Consider the following 24,931-nt stretch of genomic DNA (forward strand, 5'->3'; position numbering starts at 1 on the left):
CCCCTCCCTCCCTCCCTCCCTCCCGTTCCCCTCCCTGCAAACCGGCCCCACGGCTAGCTAGGTACCGGAGGTGACTTCTCTATCCTGAGGGCCAGCAGGGCCCGGGGGACTGGCTTTCCCTGGGCGGGGCGGGGGGGGGGGGGGGTTCTTTCGGCTACTTTCTGCACGCACCAAGCGCTTAGACACTCTTCCTCTTCCTCTCTTGTCCCCGCTCCGTCCCCAACCCGGACTGAGCCCGGCCAACGGCTTCTCCGGCCTTGTCCCCGGCTCCACCCCGGGGCCCGAGCGGAGCCGGGGAAGGACCGGGCGGGGCGGGGGGCGGGGGGCGGGAGCCGGGGCGGGGCGGGCCCGCCGCCCACTGGGGGAAGGGCCCGGAGGCAGGACCGGCCGGCGGGCCGGGAGGTGGTCCGGGCCGGCGGCGGCCATGGAGGCGGTGTCGGGGGTCCCCGGGAGGGCGGCCCCGGCCCCGGAGCTGGTGTACCGGCTGGCGGGGGCCCTGGGCGCGGAGCTGCAGGGGCTGGCGCGGCGGTTCGGGCCGGACGCGGCGGCGGGGCTGGTCCCGCACCTGGTGCTGGCCCTCGAGCTGCTGGAGGCCGCGGCCGGATCCCGGGACGACCTCGCCGGCGGGCCCGGGCCGGAGGCCCCACGGGTGAGTGGTTCCCGGCGCCCCCAGACGCAGCCGGGAGCGGCCCTGCCCGGGGAGGGGCCCGGGGCGGGGCATCGGGGGGCCGGGGGCGGCTCCCGGCTCCCGGCTCCCGGCTCCCGGCTCCCGGCTCCCGGCTCCGCTTCCCGGCCCGCCCTCCGCCTCCCCCGCACCCCTCGGCCTCCCGGCTCGGTGGAAAGAGCGTGGGCCAGCGGTCACGGGTTCGAATCCCAGCTCGGACGCTCGTCAGCCGCGTGACTTTGGGCCAGTCACCTCTCTGGGCCTCGGTCACCCCATCTGGCGAATGGGGATGAAGAGTGTGAGCCCCCACCGGGGACGACCCGTTCACCTTGTAATAATAATGTTGGTATTCGTTAAGCGCCGACTCACAGTTAATCCCCATTTGACAGATGAGGTGACCGAGGCACAGAGAAGTTAAGTGACTTGCCCAAGGTCACACAGCTGACACGTGGCAGAGCCGGGATCCTCCCCGGCGCTTAGAACGGTGCTTGACAAATGCCATCCGGAGAAGCAGCGTGGCTCCGTGGAAAGAGCCCGGGCTTTGGAGTCAGAGGTCATGGGTTCGAATCCCGGCCCGGCCACTCGTCGGCTGTGTGACTGTGGGCAAGTCACTTCACCTCCCTGTGCCTCAGTGACCTCATCTGTAAAATGGGGATGAAGACTGTGAGCCCCACATGGGACGACCTGATTCCCCTGTGTCTACCCCGGCGCTTAGAACGGTGCTCTGCACCTAGTAAGCGCTTAACAAATACCAACGTTATTATTATCTTCATCATCGTTATTCTTATCATCCTCCACTCCCCGCTCAGGTGTCGGCGCTGCGGGCCGAAGTGTGGCGACTGCACGAGGAGAACGAAGCGCTGCGCGGCCAGCTGCGGGCCGGCCCGGAGGGTCAGTGCGGGACCGGGACTGCGGGGTGGCGTGGCCCGGGGAGGACTGGGAGAGCTGAGCGGGGTCGCAGGCGGGCGGAGGGGGCTGTGATGGACCACATTCGGCTGCCCCACACCTCCGAGCTGGCTCCCCGGGGGCTGGCCAGGTGAGGGAGCTGGCAAGGGGTTGCCCTCTCCTCGAAAAATTTCTTCTATCGAGCGCCCGCTCCGCCCAGAGCACTTTTCAAGCGCCGAGTACAGTGCTCCACACGTAGCGCTCAATAAATACTGTTGAATGTTCGAAGTGATGCCTGCCGTGCTCAGAGCACTGTTCCAACTGACTTGAAGGGCACAACAGAAGCCAAGGGTTGGGTCCCAGCTCTGCCACTTGGCAGCTGTGTGACTGTGGGCCAGTCCCTTAACTTCTCTGTGCCTCAGTTATCGCATCTGGAAAATGGGGATGAAGACTGGGAGCCTCACGTGGGGCAACCTGATGACCCTGGATCTGCCCCAGCGCTTAGAACAGTGTTCTGCACATAGTAAGCACTTAACAAATACCAGTATTATTATTATTTTTCTAGACTATGAGCCCATTGTTGTGCAGGGATGGTCTCTCTCTCTCTCTCTTGCTGAATTGTCCTTTCCAAGCGCTGAGCCCAGTGCTCTGCACACAGTAAGCGCTAATTGAAACCGTCAATGGGCAGGGATGCTCTATCTCTGTTGCCCAATTGTCCATTCCAAGCAGTTGGTACAGTGCCCTGCACATAGTAAACGCTCGATAAATACGATTGAAACCGTCAATGGGCAGGGATGGTCTCTCTCTGTTGCCGAATTGTCCATTCCAAGCGGTTGGTACAGTGCTGTGCACGTAGTAAGCGCTCGAAAATACGATTGAAACCATCAATGGGCAGGGATGGTCTCTCTCTGTTGCCGAATTGTCCATTCCAAGCGGTTGGTACAGTGCTGTGCACGTAGTAAGCGCTCGATAAATACGATTGAAACCATCAATGGGCAGGGATGGTCTCTCTCTGTTGCCGAATTGTCCATTCCAAGCGGTTGGTACAGTGCTGTGCACGTAGTAAGCGCTCGAAAATACGATTGAAACCATCAATGGGCAGGGATGGTCTCTCTCTGTTGCCGAATTGTCCATTCCAAGCGGTTGGTACAGTGCTGTGCACGTAGTAAGCGCTCGATAAATACGATTGAAACCGTCAATGGGCAGGGATGGTCTCTGTTGCCGAATTGTCCATTCCAAGCGGTTGGTACAGCGCTGTGCACGTAGTAAGCGCTCGATAAATAGGATCGAATGAATGACTGAATGGACGCCCCCCTCCCTTCTCCCCTTCCCCCCGCTCCCGTCCTCTGCGCCGCGCTGCGCTCCGCGGCCCCCAGAGGAGAGGGCCCTCTTGCGGCGGATGAAGGAGGTGACGGACCGCCAGCGGGACGAGCTGAGAGCGCAGAGCCGGGACCTGCGGCAGCAGAGCCGGGAGACGGAGGCGGTGAGCGGACCGGCCCCGCGGGCGGGCGGGAGGGCGGGCGGGGGAAGCTCAGGACCCCCGGAGGGAGGGGAGCGGGCGCAGGGCGGGACTGGCCCGCACGTTCCGCACAACCTGCGAGCCCCGCTCCCCGTCCAGTTGCAGGAGCAGCTGCAGCGCCTCTTGCGGATGAACGGAGAACTGCGGGTCAAGCTGGCGGCGGTGCAGGCCCAGCTGCGCAGCGCCCTCCAGCGGGCGGAGCGGGCGGAGCAGGAGGGGGCGGCCTCGGCCCCGGAGACCCGGGACACCCGGGAAACCCGGGACACCCGGCCGGAGGAAGTAAGTGACACTTGCAGAAGCAACCTGTGCCCTTCTCGACCTTCCCTTTCCCTCCCTCCAGCCCCCACCACTTTAAGATCCCGGCCCGGCCCTGGTCCGATCCGACTGCGACCCTCCCACTGGGGTGGAACTTGTCCCTCCCTGAGCGGGGAGTAATCGTGATAGTAGTAATGGGGTATTTGTCCCCTCCCGCCCTCTGCTCTTCCCCTCAGCCCTGGGCTCATTTGTATGTATTATTTATTACCCTATTTATTTTGTTAATGAGGTGTACGTCCCCTCGATTCTATTTACCTCGATGATGTTGTTTTGATCTGTTTTGCTGGCTGGCTGCCTCCCCCGTTTAGTCTGTGAGCCCATCACGGGGCAGGGATGGTCTCTGTCTGTGGCCCGATTGTACATTCCAAGCGGTTAGTACATAGTAAGCGCTCAATAAATGCTATCGAATGAATGAATGTGCCAGGCACCGGACTGAGCGCTGGGGCGGATACAAGCAATTCGAGTCCGACATAGTGCCCGTCCCATGTGGGGCTCACAACCTCCATCTCCGTTTTGTAAGTGAGACACAGAGAAGTGAAGTGAGAGGCGTGTGAGCTAACGGGGTCCGACTCGGGGAGTTCCCACAAGTCCTCTCCCCCTACCCTCTTGCTCCCCCACCCCCAGGCCTGTTCTGGGGTGGTGGGCACAGAGCCCCCCGCCCAAGGCGAAGCAGAGGAGCGAGGCGTGTTCAGCCGGGAGGAGCTGCGGCAGGTGGTGCAGGAACGCAACGAGCTCAAAGCCAACGTCTTCCTGCTGCGGGAGGAACTGGACTATTACCAGCGGTGAGGAAATGGGGGCCTGGCAAGGGGCGCCACAGGGGGTCTCGCCACCAAAGTCACGTACCCAGTGGAAAGAGCCCTGTCCTGGGGCTTAGTAGTCCCCGCATCTATTCCTGGCTCTGCCACTTACCTGCTGTGAGACCTTGGGCAAGTCACTTCGGTGCTGTGGTCGTCCGTTTCCTCATCTCTACAATGGGGAGTCAGTGATTCCATACCTGTTGTTGTGGGCAGGGAACGTGTCTGTATATTGTTATATATATAAATGTATGTATGTATATATATATATGTATGTGTAAATATATACGTATATATGCTCTCTCAGGTGCTTAGTACAGTGAGAGTAAGCGCTCAATAGCTACGATTGAATGTTGTTTCTCCCCCTTAGTCTGTGAACCCTGTGTGGGACAGGGATTGTATCCACCCTGATTATCTTACATTTGTCCCAACACTTAGTACTGGACAGGTAGTAAGCACTTTTTTTATGCATTTGTTAAATGCTTACTATGTGCCAGGCCCTGTATACTACGTGCTGGGGTAGTTACAAGCTAATAGCGTGGCTCAGTGGAAAGAGCATGGGCTTTGGAGTCAGGGCTCATGAGTTCGAATCCCAGCTCTGCCACTTGTCGGCTGTGTGACTGTGGGCAAGTCACTTAACTTCTCTGTGCCTCAGTTCCCTCATCTGTAAAATGGGGATTAAGACTGTGAGCCCCACGTGGGACAACCTGATTCCCCTATGTCTACCCCAGCGCTTAGAACAGTGCTCGGCACATAGTAAGCTCTTAACAAATACCAACATTATTAATAAGATTGGACGCAGTCCATGTCCCACATGGGGTTTACAGCCTTAATTCCCATTTTACAGATGAGGTCACTGAGGCAGATAGAACTGACTTGCCCAAGGTCATAGAGCAGACAAGTGATGGAGCTAGGATTAGAACCCAGGTCCTTCTGACTCCCAGGCCCGTGACCTACATATAAGCCATGCCGCTTCTCAAGAAGCACTTAACAAATACTGTTGTTATTGTTGCTTTTGTTATTGTCATTATTCATTCATTCAATCGTATTTACTAAGCACTTACTGTGTGCAGAGCACTGTACTAAGTGCTTGGAAAGTATAATACAACAGTAAACAGTGACATGCCCTGCCCACAATGAGCTCAGTCTAGGGAGGGAGGAGACAGACATCAAGACAAATAAATAAAATTATTGCTTCTGAAGCCCAAGGTACTAGGAAAAGAGGCCAGTTACTAGTCTCTGCCCCTCCTCCCCCACTGCCCCCATTCCCTCCCTCTCTCCTCTCTCCCGCCGCCCACCACCCTCATGCTCTGCTCTCGGTGCCCTGCAGGGAGCTGCTGGCTAATCCTGCCATCCCAGGGCTGCTCCTGGAAGCCATGAAGCTGGCCGTGAAGAAGCAACGGAGGAAAATCAAGGCCAAGATGCTGGGGACCGTGGAGGAGCCGGGAAGCAGGTGGGGTTGATGGGTCCCCGGCTGCCCTCCATGCTAGGCTCAGGTGCCACATATGCCCTCCGTGCTCCCTGCAGCAGGCTTGGGTGCCACCTGCTGCTGCTGCCAGTACTGGTGTCTCTCCTTGCTGGGTTTTCTTGCTCTGTTGGAGGACCTGGGCAGAGATACTCTGGATCCCACCTCACTCAGGAGAGGCATCCCGAGGCTCCCCGGGGGTGTGGGCTGGATGAGGGGGCCTAGGCAGGAGGGACAAGGCTGCCTCGTGGGGGATACCCAGGCCTGCCTGAGATCTTGGTATCTCAGTATCATAAAGGTTTAGAGTCACTGGGGGTACTTGGCTTTTTTTGTTGTGGTTGCTCTTTATTCCTGTTCATCCTCTCCTCATTGCTAGTTCATATCATCCCTTGCCCCTCTGCCGTCCTCCGGCTGGCCTCGATTATCCTTGCTGCCCTCTGACCCTCCTGGAGTTTCCCTATAGGGCTGTGAGGGCAAAACTCTGGATGGGGAAGGGGCTGAACCACGACTCCCCCGACTATTAATGAGTACAGTTCTCCCCACCCCTAAACACTGCCCCATGCAGCTCTCCCGGAGGGGCTTAGGGGGGCTTCTGGGTTCAGATTCTCACTCTGACTCTCTCTCTACCTTAGTGACGATGAAGACGGGGTCTGGCTGCCACCACCCAGCGAAAGTGAGGAGGGTCCAGGGCCCCCCGAATCCAGAATCCGAAGCTTGTATGTTGGGGCGGAAGGGTCAAGGGTGGGCAAGGGAGAGAGGGTTGTCTAATGGGTCAGTGTCCCCCTCTTCCCCAGAGCCCCTCCCTTCTCAGTTCTCCCCCTGGTGTCACTCTGCCCTCGAGAACTTACCCTCCCTCCATCTCCCACCCACTGGATCTGTCCTTTTGCTCTCTCCCTTATGCCCTCCTTCACTATTTTCTTCTTTTTCTTATTCCTCAGCCCCATGACCCAAAGCTCTCCTCTCGCCCCTCCTATCAGCCTGTTCTCTTCCCTCCCCGCCAACTTCCCTTTGCTCATTCATTCATTCAATTGTACTGCACTTACTGTATGCAAAGCACTGCACTAAGAGTTTGGGAGAGTACAATATAACGATAGACACATTCCCCTCCCACAACAAGCTCTATCCCATCCCTCCTCTGAATCTCCCTCTTCCCCCTTGCTTTTCCTCCCTTCCCCACCTACCCCCGTCCTCTCTTTCCCCCCCCAGTTTTTCACCCCCCATCTCTCTCCTCTCTGACTCTCTCTCTCTGCAGCTTTAGCCTGTGGTATCGCGGCAGCTCAGAATCATCCTCATCAGAGTGCCCAGCTGAGTGTGTCGTGGTCAAGCCCCCAGACGACAAGGTGCCGCCATCACCTCCTGCCCCCTCTGGCACCTCCCCGAGCTCCGACCGGACTCCCGGTTCCCTACCCGCCCCCTGAGCCCAGGCCTGCCCCGACTCTTATGGAGGGAAAGACCCCTGTGCTCTCCAAAGGCCTTCCCTCTGCTGCCGGGGAGCAGTATTTCCTGACCCCAGCCTCGGCCCCACCCCTCCCCTCAGGAACAATCTTGTCCTCGGGGGGAGGAGACGAAGGACATCGGGGCAGCCTCAGCCTCCCACCTGGATGGAGGTCAGCGGGCTGAGGAGCCGGCCCGTCTCAGTCCCCCGGGGACCCGGCTCGGGGAGCTAATCGACAGCCGGCGCCGAACCCCCAAGGGCCGGATCCTGGATGGAGGGAGGACAAGAACCGGTCCCTGCCCGCAAGGCTTCCAGTGTAAAGAAGAAGCGTCACAGATGTACGACGCTGCCACAGGGAGGGATGGAGCTGCTGGCCGTTTGTGACCATTTTGGCTTGAAACCCAGTTCCCTGCCCAGCCTGCTGTGCTATCAGATGAAGGGAGATTAAAAATTCCCAAGGGTGATGTGCCGTTTCTGGTCACTTTGGAGGTGGGGTGCCCAGTTTCTCACACCGGTTCCCAGTACCCTGGCAACGGATGGCTGGGCTGGGCACTCTCTTGGGGCTCTACACTAGTGCATCCTGAGTTTGTCCCAGGGGTTTGCTGAAAGATGTGGAAACCCCAAAAGGCCCAAGAAGTATTCCGAGTTCAGCTGGCTGGAGCTGGCAGGGGAGAGATGCCAGAATCCTCTACACAGCGAGTCTCCGACAATGCAGGTTCCACACTCGTCGACCTTTAGGGGACTCCCTTTGTCCTCACCCCAGTAATCACTCTTTACTTCATTAAAGGTTTCAGTTCCAGCCCCTGAGACATTGACACTGCAAAGACTTACTCTAGAACGGAGCAGGATATTGATAACAGGCGGAACCTTAAACTGAATCCAGGTATAACTGCCCAAGCATTGCAGTAAGTACTGGGGTAGATTCAAGATAATCAGCTCTCACGTAGGGCTCACCGTCCTAAGTAGGAGGGAGAATAGGTATTATTGATTCCCCATTTGGCAGATGAGGGAACTGAGGCACAGAGAAGTAAAGCGACATGCCAAAAGTGACACCACAGGTATGTGGTGGAGCAAAGATTAGAACCCAGGTCCTCTGGGTTCCAGCACTGTACTCTTTCCACTAGGTCATGCTGCTCTGTTCTCTCTTCCACTTAGAATGCGATCCCTGTGTGGAACAGGGACTGTGTCTGATCTGTTCCTCTTGAAAAGGCCCCGGTGCTTAGAACGGTACTTGGCACTTAGCAAACACAAATACCATCTTCATTAGAATTATTATGGATGTCAGACTCAGTACAAAATTACTGTCTGTACTTCACTCTGCTGCCCAGATCATTTTTCTACAGGAACGTTCAGGTCACTTATCCTCACTCCTCAAGAACCTCCAGTGGCGGCCCATCCACTTCCACATCAGACAGAAACTCCTTACCGTTGGCTTCAAAGCCCTCAATCACATTGCCACCTCCTACCTCACCTAGCTACTCTCCTCCTGCAACCCAGCCCACACATTTCGCTCCTCTAATGCCAACCTTCTCACTCTACCTCAATCTTGCCTAACTCGCCGCAGACTGCTCGCCCACATCCTGCCTCTGGCCTGGAAAGCCCTCCCTCTTCAATCCGACAGACAATTATTCTCCCGTCCTTCGAAGCCTTCTTGAAGGCACAGCTCCTCCGAGAGGCCTTCCCTGACTAAACTCTGTTTTCCTCTTCTCCCACTCCATTCTGCAACATCTTGACTGTCTCCTTTTATTCATCCCCCCTCCCAGCCCCATAGCACTAAAGTACATATCTGTAATTTTATTTATATTAATGTCTGTCTCCCCCTCTAGACTGTAAGCCTGTCGTGGGCAGCGAATGTGTCTGTTGTTATATCGTACTCTCCCAAGCGCTCTGCCCACAGTTAACACTCAATAAATCACGATTGACTGACCGTTCCTCTAATCCCATGCCAACAGGCAAGCATGAAGCTTGAGGGTGGCAGGTGGAAAACAAACAAGACACTTCTTCACACAGTGGCAGGAGAGCACTTGAAATTTTTTTTCCAGGAAGTTGTTCTGGCAGAAAATAGGTTTAAAAGGAATTTGGATAAATTTGCAGGTAAGAGGTCACTGACAAATTAGCGGATGGTATATCCCTAAACGTTAGCATGGATACCAAAGCGGATAGCTATCGTGTAGATTCTCCCAGCATCCCGTTGCCATGGTGTTGAGCTGGATGGGTCAGTGGTCTGACCCAGCAATGTCTCAGGGTTTCACATTGGCTAAAACTGGTTCAAGACATTATTTTTTGTCCATTGTGAGTGCAACATTAGCCAGGCGTGTATATAAATAGCTTAAAAACATGAGTGACAGAGGTATAAAACATAAAAAAGAATGCCAACACAAATAATGTAATTGATTGTAAGCTCCTTGAGGGCAGGGATCTTTATTATCTCTCTCATCCTCTCCTATTTGCTTAGTACAGTGCTCAGCATAGGGAGGGCTCAGTAAATACTACAGAGGATGGTGTCTGAGGTGGAAGTCTAGGACCGAGAGGGAAGTGTGAGGTCGGGGGATCAGGGCTGCAGTCCTGGCAGCGGGTTGGAGGAGATGAGGGAGAGCCATGTGATCCCCTCAGTCCTCAAGCTTCCCTTGGAATGATTGATGATTATAATATTTATTAAGCTCTGCCTAGGGGCTGAAGTGTAGGAGAGACAAATGAACAATTGAGTCACGGTCAGACTAAATAAAGAGGGCAGACCCAGAGAACAAGGGACGGTTGTAGACAAAGGGAGCTATTAAAAAACACCCATTTCAGAGATCAAGAACCTTTGGGAAAACTTTCCTTGAAAGGGGAATCCAACTGCTCCTGAGCCTCAATCCTTGGGATGCCGGGAACCAGGAGGGATTCATCTGGGAAGACTTCCTGGGGAAGTCTTACAGTTTACAGCCTCCGGACCGTACGCTCCTTGTGGACAGGGAATGTCACCGTTTATTGTTGTATTGTACTTTCCCAAGTGCTTAGTAGAGTGCTCTGCACACAGCAAGTGCTCAATAAATACGAATGAATGAATGAATGGGGAGATGGGCTTTTAGGAGGTGGGGAGGGAGGTGGTAGGTTAAAAGCAGCCAGGGAAGAGGTTTGGCTTTGAAGGCTGCTGTCGAAGTTTCGATTCGGGAAGAGGCTGGCCTTCCCCGGCTCCCTTCCCTTCTCTTCGCCCTTCACCTCTGGGCTTTGTTTTCCTCCCCCCACCCACACGTATCCCACCCCCTCCCAACTCCTTCTGAACGGAAAAGGCCCTGACTTTGCCGGCTCTCAGGAACAAGGTGTTTCCTGTGCTCTGAGGAGCCGGTGGAGCCGGGAGGGCCGGCTGGAGGGACGAGGCCGGGAGCTGGCTGAGACCTTCCCGAAGCCGGGTAATGGGAATAATAATCCTGCTATTTGCTCAGCGCTTCCTAAGGGCCAAGCACTGTGCTGAGCGCCGTGGGGAGATGCGCTAGTCAGCTCAGACAGTCTCTCTCCCCTGTGGGTTTCACAGTCAGAGGTGCTTCTCCACGGGGGTTTCCACCCCAAGCTACTCACGTCGGGGTTCCCTGGACTCCCAGAGGAAGCGAGAGGACTGAGGGGTCACATAGCACTCCCCCATCCCCCACCTCTCCCTCCCAAGCCTGCAGCCATGACCGCCCTCCGCCAACCTCAGACTTCCCTCTGTGTCCTAGACTTCCACCTCAGATACCATCCTCAACACCTTGACTCAGATGTCCCCTCCTCTCCCCGCTCAAGCCCTCCTCCCCTCACTTTCTGGCTTGCCACCCGCCGCCATCCCCCTGCCTCAGACCACCCTCTTCCCCAGGGTGGACACCCCTCAGTCCCCATTCCCACCTCACCCCAGAATGCCACCTTCAGCCTCCCTCCTCCTCAGACCACCCCTCTGCCCTCCAAGTTCCCCCCGCAAAAAAAAACCTTTTAGTGGACCCCTCAGGGGGAGGGCAGCCTGCTTCTTAGCCTCCTCTTTCAGGAGACCGTCTTGTCCCGTCCACCCCCTGGAGGGAGGACTCCTGCCCCTCCAGGACCATCTCTTCACTCCCCCGCCCCCCACTCCCAGAGGGTGGGTCCTTTAGGGCTTCCTCAGGAAAGGATCCTGAGGAAATGTGTATGTGTGTGTGTGTGTTTGGTGGGCTGGGGTGGGAGGGTGCGGGGGCCCTGACCAGGCTGAGGAAGTGGCAGTCAGACTGGCCAGAGCCTGCGCTGGCTGCCATGGGGCTGCTCATCCCGTTGGTCCCGCTGCTCTGGCTGCGGGGGGTCCTCGGGGGGCCGGACCTGGATCCTGGCGGGAAGAACGTCTGCCAGGCTGGGAGGTGAGCTGGGCCAGTGCCTGGCCAGTGCAGTGCCAGGCCGGAGATGGAGGCTGGGAGATGCGGGGGCGGGGGGGAGGCAAAGGGGCTAAAGGGTGAGGTGTGGGGAGGTGAGTGAGGGGTCCTGGAGGGAGTAGATGTGTCCTTGGGAGGTCAGGGGGATCAGATGGAGGAGTCTGGGGTCTGGGTGGAGGGTAGAGGAAGCTGTGGGCCCGGCGTTGGGGAGGCAAGGGGATCCGGGCCGCGCTGGAGGCGAGCAGGGGTGGCAAGGAGGGCAGTGTGGCAGGAGGCCACCCGGACGGGGCACCCGGGCCGTGGCACGTGGAGGGAGGAGCCCCCAGAGGTAGAGATCTTCTGGGTTCGGACCCCCGCGGCCTGCCTGGCCCCCTCAGCCCTCTCCCTCCCCCAGCCCCCGGGGCGTCGGGCCCTCAGCGTCCCCACGGTCCCCGCTCCCTGACCCCGTCTGTCCTGCAGCCTTCCCTCAGAGCCCGTGTGCTGCCCCGGCTGGAGGCAGGAAGGCCGGGAGTGCACCGCTGGTGAGTGTCCGGAGACCCCGGCCCCAACGGGTCCCTCCTGCTCCAACCCCCCTGTGGTGCTCCCTATGCCAAGCCTCCCTCCCCCTGCTCCTCTTCTCCAGCCCCCCCAGCTCCTTCAACACCCTCATCCCTAGCTCGCCCGGTCCCCCGAGGCCCCCTTGGGCGCCCAGGCCTGGCTCTGGTGGCAGGATTCATTCAATCGTATTTATTGCGCGCTTACTGTGTGCTGAGCACCGTACTGAGCGCCTGGAAAGTACAATTCGACAACAGAGAGGGACAATCCACGCCCAGCATCGGGTTCACAGTCTAGAAGGGGGGAGACACAACAGAAGAAAACAGGATCCGGGCCGGGGAGCACTACTGGCTTGGCGGGGGTTGTGGGGGTGGGGTAGGTGTGAGTGTTGGTGGAGGCCTGATCCCGGGCGGTGGTTGCAGCCATCTGTGATGGGGAAGACGCCTGCGGAGCGGAGGAAGTGTGTGTCCGGCCGGGCCTGTGCCGCTGCAAACCCGGCTACTTCGGGGCCCAGTGCAATTCCCGTGAGTCAGCGGGAAAAGGCGGGGGCGGGCGATGCCGCCGCCGCCGCCGCCGCCGTGAATCACCCACACGGGAGGGGGCGAGGGGCTGCCGGGGACCCGGGGTGCGGGGGGGGGGACACGCCACGGGGATGCTGCGGGGGGAGCGGAGGAGCGGGGCGCCGGCCTCGAAGCCCTCTCGGGGGCCCCCTGCGGGCAGGAAAGGGAAGGAAAGAGGGGGCCTCTCGGGGGCCCCCTGGAGGAAGGACAAGGGAAGCCCCGTGGGGGAAAGAAGGAGACGGCCTCTCGGGGGCCCCCTGGGGGAAGGAAGGGGGAGCCCCTTGGGGGAAAGAAGGGGAAGCCCTCTCGGGGGCCCCCTGGAGGAAGGGTAAGGGAAGCCCCGTCGGGGGGCCCCTTAGGGGAGACGGCCTGTCGGGGGCCCCCTGGGGGAGAGAAGGGGAAGGCCTGTCGGGGGCCCCTGGGGGAAGGGGAAGGGAAGCCCCGTCGGGGGGCCCCTGGGGGAGAGCAGGGGAAGGCCTCTCGGGGGGCCCCCTGGGGGAAGGGGAAGGGAAGCCCCGTCGGGGGGCCCTTTAGGGGAGAGAAGGGGAAGGCCTGTCGGGGACCCCTGGGGGGAAGGGGAAGGGACGCCCCGTCGAGGGGCCCCCTGGGGGAGAGCAGGGGAAGGCCTCTCGGGGGGCCCCCTAGGGGAAGGGAAGCCCCGTCGAGGGGCCCCCTGGGGGAGAGCAGGGGAAGGCCTCTCGGGGGCCCCCTGGGGGAAGGGGAAGGGAAGCCCCGTCGGGGGGGCCCTTTAGGGGAGAGAAGGGGAAGGCCTCTCAGGGGCCCCCTGGGGGAAGGGGAAGGGAAGCCCCGTCGGGGGGCCCCTGGGGGAGAGCAGGGGAAGGCCTCTCGGGGGGCCCCCTGGGGGAAGGGGAAGGGAAGCCCCGTCGGGGGGGGCCTTTAGGGGAGAGAAGGGGAAGGCCTCTCGGGGGCCCCCTGGGGGAAGGGGAAGGGAAGCCCCGTCGGGGGCCCCCCTGGGCGAGAGCGGCGGAAGGTCCTAACGAAGCGTCCCCCGGGGCAGGCTGCCCGGGCCAGTACTGGGGCCCCGACTGCCGCCGGAGCTGCCCCTGCCACCCCCACGGCCAGTGCCACCCCGCCAGCGGGCAGTGCTCCTGCCATTCGGACCGCTGGGGCGGCCTCTGCCAGTTCCCCTGCTCCTGCGGGGCCCACGGGAGCTGCGACCCGCTGAGCGGCGCCTGCCGCTGCCAGCCCGGCTGGTGGGGCTCGGCCTGCCGCCGGCCCTGCCAGTGCAACCCGGCGGGCGGCCTCTGCCACGCCGCCCTGGGCAGCTGCCTCTGCCAGCCCGGCTGGTGGGGCCGGCGCTGCAGCTTCCGCTGCCCCTGCCACGGCTCGCCCTGCTCCCCGACCACCGGCCGCTGCGCCTGCCGGCCGGGCTGGTGGGGCCCCGACTGCCGGGACCCCTGCGACTGCGGACACGGCCGCTGCCACCCGGACAGCGGACACTGCGCCTGCCACCCCGGCTACCGGGGCCTCGACTGCCGGCAGCCCTGCCCTCCCGGCTCCTTTGGCCTCCAGTGCCGGGACAGGTCAGTCGGGACGGGGCAGGTCGAGGGGGCGAGGCCCGGTGGAGGAGGAGGGGTGGGAGAGCCGGGGCGGAATAATCAGGTTAATAATCTTGGTATCTGTTAAGCGCTTACTGGGTGCAGGGCATCCGTTCATCCACCCAGTCGATCGATTGAGCGCTTACTATTCATTCCACGGGACTGACTGAGCGCTCACTATAATAGTAACGTTGGTGTTGGTTAAGCGCCTACTACGTGCGGAGCACTCTTCTAAGCGCTGGGGTGGCAGGTGGTCCCACGTGGGGCTCACAGTCTGAATCCCACAGATGAGGTCACGGAGGCACAGAGAAGTGAAGTGATTTGCCCACGGTCGCACAGCTGACGAGTGGCAGAGCCGGGATTCGAACCCATCATCTCTGACTCCGAAGCCCGGGCTCTTTCCACTGAGGCACGCAGAGTACTGTACTAAGCGCTTGGAATGGGCAAATCGGTAACGGGTAGAGACGGTCCCTGCCCTTTGACGGGCTCACGGTCTAAGCCGGGGAGACGGACCGACGAGAACAGTGGCAATACATAGAATCGAGGGGATGAACGGCTCGTTAAAACAATAGCAAATAAATAGAATCAAGGGGATGTACATCTCATCAACAAAATAAATAGGGTGATGAAAATATATACAGTTGAGCGCACGAGTACAGTGCTGAGGGGAGGGCGGAGCGCTGGACGAAGCGCTTGGAGTGAGGTGTCCATCCCCTTGATTCTACTTCTCGTGTTTACGTTCTTTTGTTTTTGTCCGCTGGCTCCCCCCGATTAGACTGGAAGCCCGTCGTTGTCTCTGTTCCCCAGTTGGATATTCCAAGAGCTTAGTCCAGTGGTCTGCACATAGTAAGCGCTCAATAAATGCTATCGAAGGAATGAATGGAATGGACGATTGGGGAACAGCTAGAGACCATCCCTGCCCAACGACGGGCTCACGGGTTAATCGGGGGAGTCGGACGGCAGAGCCAAACAGGACGAAGGAAAAACGAGGGCAGTAAGGGGAGGGGGGCAAGGGGCAGGGCTGGGCAGCCTGGCCTACTGCAAAGATGATAGTAAGAGCTCAATAAATACTATTGAATGAATGAATGATGGTATTTCTTCAGCCCTTACTATCTGCCTGGCACCGTTCTAAGCTCTGGGGGTAGGGGGGATACAAGGTGATCAGGTTGCCCCATGTGGGGCTCACAGTCTTCATCCCCATTTGACAGATGAGGTCACGGAGGCCCAGAGAATTGAAGGGACTCACCCAAAGTCACCCAGCTGACAAGTGGCCGGAGGCGGGATTAGAACCCACGACCTCTGACTCCCAAGCCCCGGCTCTTTCCACTGAGCCACGCTGCTTCTCCGAGTCTGCAGACCCGGGTTCCCATCCTAGCTCTGCCGCTTGCCTGCTCTGCGGCCTTGGAAGAGACACTTACCTTCTCTGGTTCTCAGTTGCCTCGTCTGTAAAATGGGCGGTCCATACCTCCTCTCCCTTCTACTAAGAGCGAGGAGCAGTGTGGCCGAGTGGATGGGGCACCGTCCCGGGAGCCGGCGGGACCTAGATAATCATAATCATAATGTTGGTATTTGTTAAGCGCTTACTGTGTCGAGCACCGTTCTACGCGCTGGGGTGGATACAGGGTAAGCAGGTTGTCCCACGTGAGGCTCACGATCTTCATCCCCATTTTACAGATGAGGGCACTGAGGCACCGAAAAGTTAAGTGACCTGCCCAAAGGCACACAGCTGACCTGTGGCGGAGCCGTGACCTCTGATTCCTAAGCCTGGGCTGTTTCTACTGAGCCACGCCGCTTCTCTAATCCTGGTTCTAATCCTAGCTCCGCCGCTTGTCTGCTGTGTGACCTTGGGCAAGTCACTTCACTTCTTGGGGACTCATTTCCCTCATCTGCAAATAATGAGGATTAAGACTGTGAGCCCCACGTGGGACAGGGACGGCATCCAACCTGATAACCTTGTATCTACCTCAGTACTTAGAACAGCGCTTGGTACATAGTTTAACCAGTACCATCATTGTTATTACTGAGTCCCAGGTGTTTGGTAGAGTGCTTGCTATAGTGCTTGGAACAGAGTGTGCATTTAACAGATGACACAATAAAAATAATTATTATTATTACTGCTGCGGTGAGTGCAGGGACAAGGGGTAGGCAAAGGTTGGGGGTAGGGGTAGGATGGTGCTGGGACCAGAGGGAGGGATTCTGTTTCTGCAAATCTGATCCCTTCCCTTAACCAGAACCTCTCCTTCTACCCACTCTTCTCCCTCACCCCCCCCCCGGCCTCGGCCCTCCCCAGCTGCGGGCACTGCCAGAAAAGCCAGGCCTGCTTCCCAGACACTGGCGCCTGCCCAGCTTGTGAGCCCGGCTGGAACGGGACCCGCTGCGATGAGCCGTGCCCCGCCGGCACCTTCGGGGAGAGATGTGAGCATTCGTGCCCACCCTGCCGGCAAGGGGAGACCTGCCAGCCCGACAGTGGGCACTGCCAGCACTGCGACCCTGGCCAGACGGGGCCCAGGTGAGAAAAGTGGCTCTCCCCTCCCTCTCCTCCACCCGCCCCTGTCTCCGGCCCACATCTCCCTCTTCCACCCCACTCTTTGTCTATCTTTTCCCCTCACTTTGTCCTCTTCTCTCCCTTTCCCCCCTTCTTCCCCTTCTCCTTTCCCCCTTCCTCCCCTGCCCCGCACTCCCACCCCTCTCCCCTTGCCCCCTCTCCCTCTGCCCCAGGCCTGGCTGATGGAGCCAGCCCTCAGCTGGGGCTCCCCCGAAACCTGGTCTTCGCTGAGTTGCCCTCAACCGCCAAGCTCAGCTCCCCTTCCCTTCAGCCTCCTCATCTCCCAGCCCCTTCGGCCACCGGGTTGGGAGATTGATCAAGTCAGCCAGTCGGTGGTATTTACTGAGCACTTGCTGTGTGCAGAGCACCATGCGGAGTGCTGGGGAGAGTACAATAGAGTCAGAAGACCCCATCCCTGACCTCAAGGAACTTCCTGTCCATCAGGGCACTCCTCACAGCCTCTCCCCTCCCCGCCTCCTCTCAGAGTCTGAGGTTTGGCTCCTTTTCAAGGGCAAGTGTCCGGGCAGCAAGGCTGAGTGGAAATGAGGCCCTCTTTGGGGTCACCCTCCACAGCCTGGGAAAGGGAGTGGGGTCAGCCCCGGAGGGAAGACCTCCTTGTCCCATTCCCAAACGCCGCCCCCTCCCAGGTGCGAAGACCCCTGCCCTCTGGGCACCTACGGAGAAAACTGTAGCTCTGTGTGTCCAGCGTGTGAAGAAGGGGCCTGTGATCCTGTGTCTGGAGAGTGTGTCTGCAACCCTGGCTTCTGGGGTCCTAGGTAAGGGGTGGGGGTGGGAAGGGGAGGGGAAGGCTACTGGGTCGAGTCAGGTCCAACTGTTTGCAGCCCCCTCCCTTCTCACCTTCTCACCTTCAGAACTGCAGCCCTCACAGGGCCTTCATTAGAACCTAATTTCTTCCCACACGCACACAACTTTATGGCATTTATAAAGTGGCAACTATGAGAAGCAGTGTGGCCTATTGGAAAGAGCACGGGCTTGAGAGTCAGAGGGCCTGGGTTCTAATCCCAGCTCCATCACCTCTCTGCTGTGTGACCTTGGACACCTCACTTAACTTGTCTGTGTCTCAGTTACCTCACCTGTAAAGGGGGATTAAGGCTGTGAGTCCCATGTGGGACGGGAACTGTGTCCAACCCAATTATCTCAAATCTACCCTAGTGCCTAGAACTTAGTAAGCTGTTAACAAATACCATAAAACGCTCCCAAAACAAAAAACCACATGCTAAGCACTGGGATAGATAGAAAGTTAGGAAAGTGGACGCAGTCCCTGTCCCACCTAAGGGTCTCCATTCTGCCTCATCCCCATTTAACACAGGAAGAAACTGAGGACCCGAGAGATTAAGTCATTCAGTCATATCTATTGCGTGCTTACTGTGTGCAAAGCACTGTACTAAGTGCTTGGGAGAGTACAGTATAACCATAGACACACACATTCCCTGCCTACAACGAGTTTAGTCTAATTTGCTTAAGTGACTTGCCCAAGGTTACGCAGCAGGCAAACGGTAGGTCCGGGACAGCTGGCAAGACAGCAGCGGGAATTCCTGCCCCACAGTCGCTTGGGCCTGGGTGGGATCTGTAGGGAAACACCTGAGTTCTACGTGGTCCTAAGCTTTAGGGTGGAGCCAGCAAAGAAGCCCAGAGTTGACCTCACTATCCGGACCGTCCCTCCCACTTGGGCCCACGTGTTGCTGGTGGGGGGTGGAGGCCATGTGAGGGGGAGAGATGGGGTCTCCAGTCCCCGTTTCCCTTCCCCCGTTGCCCCCCGCCCAACCGGCTCCGCTGGGTCGAGTTAGGTCAAGCTGCTTGCGGCCAGCCGGCCAGCCGTGCCTCTCCCCACGTTTCTCTCTCTCTGTCCCCTCCCTTCCTCTCTCTCTGCAGCTGCAATACCACCTGCCCGTCTGGCTTCCATGGAGACAACTGCTCCCTCCCCTGTGGCTGCTCGGCGGGGACCTGCCACCCTGTTTCTGGGGACTGTGAACTGAGTAAGGCCCGGCCCTGGGTAGCAGAGGGGGCACTGTGGGACTTGGGAAGGGCTGCCCCTTTAGAGTGGCCTTCTGGGCAGCCGAGAAGAGAAGGGACAGTCAGCGAGACGTAGATGGCTGCAGTTACAGGCCTGCTGGCCTGCAGTGGCCCCAGGGAGGGGCTAGCCAGGCTGGTCTCCCCCGTTTTAGGCTTCTCCAACCAGAGAGGGAATCAGCTCCTGGCAAGTGTGGCACTTCTGTGCCCCCGGGCACCCGGGCCTTGCTGTGTCCGCGGGGCCCATTCTGGCTTGGGAAGGGAGACCGAGCTCTGTCGGGGCTTCCAGCTGGGGATGGATCCACCCTCCGGGGCTCTGCTTGGTCCAGGCTGGACCCGGGGATTTCAGCTGACTCAGGCCCACCCCCTGCCCCTGTTCCCAGCTCAGTTTTCTCTCCCCTACACCCCCTAATGAAGTTTGCACCTTCTCCCCCTCTCCACTCCACCCAGTAATACTAACAATGAGGGTATTAATTAAGCACCTCTCAGATGCCGAGCGCAGTGCTAAGCACCAGGTTAGATAGAAGAGAATCTGATTGGGCACAATTCCTGTCCCACCCAGGGGTCACAATCTAACATGGAGGCAGAACTGGGATCTTCTCCTATTTTCTAGATGAGGAAAATGAGGCAAAGAGAGGTTAAGTGACTTGCCCAAGCTCACCCAACAGGCAAGTGGCAGAGTCGGGATTTGAACCTCGGGATTTGAACTAGTTAGGGCAAGCGAGTGGAGGACTCAGCCCTCTAGGAGGAGGTGTTGCCTTAGTGGGATGGGAAGAAGCGGTGTGGGAATCATCGTCACTGCTTGTGGGTGGGACTCCTGCCGCCGACTACCCCCCACCCCCCTACACTGACCTTTGACCCCCTCCCCAGAGCTCCAGTCCCGGGCTCCCCTCATCGTGGGTGTCCTGGTCCCTCTGTCGCTGCTCCTCCTCAGCATCGCCTCCTGCGTCTGCTGCTGTTGCTGGGCCTTGCGGCAGGACCCCAAGGACAGGTACGGGGCGTGCACGGGTGGGCTCGCGCACACACTTACACGCACGCAGATCAGACCCTGGGGTCGCGGGGCCCCAGATTGCCTCTGAGTGGGAGCCTGATCACTGGGCAGAGAGTGGGGAGAGGAGCGGAGAGGTCCAGTTTAGGGAGAGAGGGGTTGGGGCCGGGCAGGTGAGGGCCTAGGGGGAGGACAAGTGAAGGGGACGAGGGAGGGGCCGGTGAGGGTGGAGAAAGCAGGTGAGGGGAGAGCGGAGGGTCAGGTGACAGGTGGGGGAAGGACGGGGTGTGTGGTGGGGGAGCCTTTGCAGGATTTCCTCCCACCCCCGGCTGGATGTTGCTGCTTGGATAGGGAATACGGTGTGGAGGGCTAACGGTTGTCAGTCCCAGCAGCACCCCCATCCTCCGTGCCTGCCCCCAGGTCGGCGGGAGACGGCTCCACCGTGTCCCGGGTGAAGCTGCAGGTCCAGGGGGCCCTGACCAGCCTGGCTACCGCCCTGCCCTGTGGCTCCCTCAGTGGCCAAAAGCTCCCCAGGGTCACAGGTGAGCGTGGAGGTGGGGCTGTGGGGAGAGCATGGGGAGGGGCATGAGGGGGTGGAGCTTTCTGGGCAGCTCTTGCCCTTCCTCCTCCCCCTGCCCGGCCTGGCCTCTCCTTGCAGTCTCTCACCACGACCCTGAGATCCCCTTCAACCACAGCTTCATCGAGCCTCCCTCCGCCGGCTGGGCCTCCGACGACTCCTTCTCCTCCGATCCCGACTCCGAGGACGACAAGCCGGATTACTGCGTGCCTCCCCGAGAAGGTACCGCCTGGCCCCTCGGTTCCCCTTGGGTGACCCTCCGCTGACCTCGGGCTTCACTGACTCCCAGACCGTGGCTCCTGCCCCCGTCCTCTCCCTGGGCCTCAGTTTCCCTCCCTGAGACCGGGGCTGGGGACAGGAATCCCCATCAAGCAGGCTGGATGGAAGGGGCAAAGCCAGGGACGGGGACGAGCCTGGCTCCTCTGCCCGGTTGATCGGCTCCGGCTCCCTCTCTGGCTCTCCCTCCTTTGTTCCCTCAACTGTTCCCCTTCCCTCCTGCCACCATAGACCCCCCTACCAGTGGAGAGCCCCCCGGCCCCGAAGAGAGCCCCTTCCCACACCCCGACGACGCCTCCACGCCCTTCGCCATCCCGCGCACCTCCAGCCTGGCCCAGGCCAAGCGCCCGTCCGTCTCCTTTGCCGAAGGCACCAAGTTTGGGCCCCAGGACTCCCGCGCCTCCGGGGAGCCTCCCAGCCCCACCAAAAAGCCCAAGAGACTCTCGCGGTTGGCCCAGCCTGGAGCCGAGGGGCTTGGGGCGGAAGGGCCGGAGGGGCCGGAGGGCCGGCCCGAGGACCAGGAGTCTCCCGGCGCTGCCTCCCCCCGGGATGTGGCCAGCGGCCGCAGGCGGCCCTTGGCCGGGGGCCGGACGGTGGCCCAGCGGGTGGAGGCGATCGAGGGCGGCAGCCGGGAGGCCGCAGGCTCGGTGACCACCATCTACATGCTGGCGGGGACGCCCCGTGGGGGCGAAGGGCCCGTCCAGGCCGTGCTCCGCCGTTTCGGCAGCTTCCAGCGGGGCCAGGCGGAGGCCAGGCCCAAGCCCAAGGCCAGCATCCCCAAGCCTCCGCGCCGGTCCCTGGCTCGGGATAAGGGATCCCCCGCCCCAGCCCAGGGCCCAGACGCGCCCCGGTATGAGGAGCTGCCGGCCGCGTCGGCCCTCGAACCGGCCGGATCTGCTCCGAGCCCGGAGCAGGCCGCTGGGGTGGCCTGCGGAGGTGGTCCCGAGCGGGAGCCTCAGGACCTGATGGAGGAGAAGAAGGAGGAGGAAGAAGAGGAGCCCCAGTATGAGAACGTGGCCCCCAATCTTGCCCCTGCAGATCCTTAGGGTCCTTCTGGCTTATGGGTGTGGGGAGGGGTGTGGAGGGGGAGAGACTGAGACAGACCCGTGTCTTTGTTCCCAGTAAAGGGTGGGGGGACCGGACCATCCGCTGTTCTGGAATACCTTCTTTCTCCCCCATGGACTCTCTCCATGGCCTAGAGTGGGTTGAACTGCGGGTGTTTGGGGATGGCTAGGCCTTTGCCATCATCACTGTTGGCATTTATTGAGCACTTAGAGTTCAATTCAGCAGAGTTGGTAGTCTCATTCCCTGCCCATAGCGAGTTTACAGACTAGGGTGGGGTGTCTCTGGACGTCAAACTCTCCTACTTCCCTCCCGCCCCCCGCCCCCAACCCCTCCGTGGCCTCTGTCCCACTTAATCTGGGAGGGCCACCCCGCAGCCCCCTTCCCCGGGAGCATGAGGCCACTGTGATGACCGCTCCTTGTGTGGGATGGAACTGTCACAAGGCCTGATTCGTAACGAAAGAGGTGCCTGGGGCTCCAGAGATGATGTCATCGTCCACTTTACATTTGTACCGACTTTGAGTAGGAGGGGGGATTAAAGACAATAAGTCTGCCACATCTACTGTCCTAACTAATGCTAGTGTGGTCCCGTGCCAGCGTTAGATGTTGGCATCCACGTTCATAAATCGTAAAGAAACGTCTTTTTAACTTTTGTAAATGGAAGGCCAGAGGTGTTGGGGCTGTGATCTGTCAGTTTCAGAGGCTGGGCCCCCGAAAGTTCTGGTGCAAATTAAGTACTAAATTAAAACCCTCAACTCTGGGTCTGTGTTCTGGCCCCTTCTTCCTGAACCCCCTTCACCACTCTCTGCTCTGTCAGGATCTGGCATAGAGGTTTGGGCTCAGCAGCAGGGATCCCCAGCTAGATGAACCCCTAATTCCCAGGCTCTGTTGTCTCCTTCACTCTCCTGTCTCCTAATGTCACCCATCCCCACCCCAAGCCACGTTTCTTTTTTTTTTTTAATGGTATCTGCTAAGCACTTACTATGTGCCAGGTACTCTTCTCAGCACTGGAGTAGATAATAATTGTGGCATTTGTTAAGCGCTTACTAAGTGCCAGGCACTCTACTGAGTGCTGGGGTAGATAATAATAATGATTGTGGCATTTGTTAAGCGCTTACAGGTTGGACACAGATCAGGTCCTTGTGATGGGGTGGAGCCCCATCAGCTCGAACTTCAACCCTGGCCTCCCACCCCTGTCCCCCAAAGCACACACGTTCACACATACACACACACACACACACAGACTGTGAGCCCCTCGTGGGAAAGAACTGTGTCCCACCCACTTTGCTTGTATCTGTCCCAGCACTTAGTATTCATTCAATCGTATTTATTATTCATTCAATTAATCGTATTTATTGAGCGCTTACTATGTGCAGAGCACTGTACTAAGCACTTGGAATGTACAATTCGGCCACAGATAGAAACCATCCCTGCCCCACGATGGGCTCACAGTCTAAACGGGGGGAGACAGACAGCAGAGCAAAAGAGAACAAAACAAAAACAAGACAACATCATCAAGATAAATAGAATCAAGGAGATATACACCTTATTAACAAAATAAATAGGGTAATAAATAATATATACAGATAAGTATAGTGCTGAGGGCAAGGAGGAAGCGCTTACTGTGTGCAAAGCACTGTACTCAGTGCTTGGGAGAATACGCTATAACAACAGAGGGGCACGATCCTGCCCACAGCGTGCTCACAGTCTAGAGCGGGGGAGACAGACATTAATAGAAATTAAAAAGAGATAGATACACAAATAAATAATAATAATGTTGGTATTTGTGAAGCGCTTACTGTGTGCAGAGCACTGTTCTAAGTGCTGGGTAGATACAGGGTCATCAGGTTGTCCCACGTGGGGCTCACAGTCTTCATCCCCACTTTTTTACAGATGAGGGAACTGAGGCCCAGAGAAGCGAAGTGACTTGCCTACAGTCACACAGCTGGCAAGCGGCCGAGGTGGGATTCGAACCCATGACCTCTGACTCCCCAGCCCGGGGTCTTTCCACCGAACTACGCCGCTTCTCTAAATCCATGTCGGATTGAGTGCCTGGCGCATAGTTAGCGCTTAGTAAAACCCCCCCACCAGGCCCCGGGCTCCTGAGGTCCAGGGTCCCCCGACCCCCGGTGGCCCCCCCCAAGGATCGGTCCTGGGCTGATGGCCAGCAGGGGGCGCGCGCGGGCGGCGGGGCCAGCAGGGGCGCAGGCCGGGGACGGGTCCAGCAGGGGGCGCACGCGGGCCGCGGGTCCAGCAGGGGGCGCAGGCCGGGGACGGGTCCAGCAGGGGGCGCACGCGGGCCGCGGGTCCAGCAGGGGGCGCAGGCCGGGGACGGGTCCAGCAGGGGGCGCGCGCGGGCTGCGGGCAGCGCTGCGCGGAGCGCTGTGCGGAGCGTGGTGCAAGCCAGGGGAAGGAGGGCTCGCCGTCCGTCCTGTCCGGCTCCGTTGGACCCCCGTGAGGGCCGGACCGGGCTTCCCATTCTAATCTCCCCGCCGCAGCTTTCGGGGCGGAGCTCGTGCGACGTCCACCCCCACCCTGACTTCGTGGCGCGGCCACTCAATCGCGGGGGAAAAGCGCTTACTAGATGCAGAGCAATGTTCTAAGCGCTGGGGTTAGATCCAGGATAGTCCCGCGTGGGGCTCCCATCTTTTAATCCCCATTTTACTGACGAGGTCACTGAGGCACAGAGAAGTGACTTAATAATGATCATGTTGGTTTTTGTTAAGCGCTTACTGTGTGCCGAGCACTGTTCTAAGCGCTGGGGTAGACACAGGGGAATCAGGTTGTCCCACGTGGGGCTCCCAGTCTTAGTCCCCGTTTGACAGATGAGGGAACTGAGGCACTGAGAAGTTAAGTGACTTGCCCAAAGTCACTTGCCCAAGGCCACACAGCAGACAAGTTGGCGGAGCCGGGATTAGGCCCCACGACCTTTGATTCCCAAACCCGAGCTCTTTCCACTAAGCCACGCTGCTTCTCTAGAGGAAGGGGGTCACTATATATGCCAGGGACTATTCTGAACGCTGGGGTGCAAAGCAGCAAATCGGGTTGGACACAGATCAGGTCCCACACGGGACACACAGCTTTAATCCCCATTTTGCAGACGCATTAAGTGAGGCCCGGAGAAGTGACGTGACTCGTTCAAGGTCACTCAACGGACGAGTGGTTGAGGCAGAATTAGAAGGCAGGTCCTTCTGGGTCCCGGGGCCGCGGGTGGGACGGGGTGGGGGAGAGGAAGGGGGATCCAAGCCCGGCGAGGGGCAGGGATGGTCTCTATCTGTTCCCTCATCTGTAAAAGGGGGATGAAGACTGTGGGCCTCTCATGGGACAACCTGGTGACCCTGGATCCCCCCCCAGGCGCTTAGAACAGTGCTCTGCA

General features: G+C 59.2%; 2 protein-coding genes across 3 annotated transcripts; both read left to right on the forward strand.

The window, feature by feature from the left end:
• The first annotated feature begins 396 nt into the window (after positions 1-396).
• Positions 397-7,541, forward strand: LOC100085562 (Rab interacting lysosomal protein). The gene is made up of 8 exons (XM_029081716.2): positions 397-649; positions 1,474-1,555; positions 2,926-3,032; positions 3,168-3,347; positions 4,008-4,165; positions 5,508-5,630; positions 6,275-6,358; positions 6,895-7,541. Exons 1-8 carry the CDS (start codon positions 425-427, stop codon positions 7,058-7,060), a joined length of 1,125 nt encoding a protein of 374 aa, XP_028937549.1. The 5' UTR covers positions 397-424; the 3' UTR covers positions 7,061-7,541.
• Positions 7,542-11,288: 3,747 nt separating this feature from the next.
• On the forward strand, positions 11,289-22,315 carry SCARF1 (scavenger receptor class F member 1). Of its 2 annotated transcripts, none has more exons than XM_029082125.2 (11): positions 11,289-11,411; positions 11,883-11,944; positions 12,380-12,481; positions 13,536-14,061; positions 16,367-16,585; positions 17,269-17,397; positions 18,515-18,618; positions 19,523-19,643; positions 20,061-20,182; positions 20,299-20,439; positions 20,725-22,315. In XM_029082125.2, the coding sequence occupies exons 1-11, from the start codon at positions 11,311-11,313 to the stop codon at positions 21,537-21,539; spliced, it is 2,442 nt and encodes an 813-aa protein (XP_028937958.1). In that variant the 5' UTR covers positions 11,289-11,310; the 3' UTR covers positions 21,540-22,315. The 2 variants fall into 2 exon arrangements, with proteins under 2 accessions (XP_028937958.1, XP_028937959.1); XM_029082126.2 differs by having other exon boundaries at positions 20,336-20,439; positions 20,725-21,231.
• The last annotated feature ends 2,616 nt before the right edge of the window (positions 22,316-24,931 follow it).

The sequence above is a fragment of the Ornithorhynchus anatinus genome, chromosome 17 (assembly GCF_004115215.2).
Source record: "Ornithorhynchus anatinus isolate Pmale09 chromosome 17, mOrnAna1.pri.v4, whole genome shotgun sequence".
Classification (NCBI taxonomy): domain Eukaryota; kingdom Metazoa; phylum Chordata; class Mammalia; order Monotremata; family Ornithorhynchidae; genus Ornithorhynchus; species Ornithorhynchus anatinus.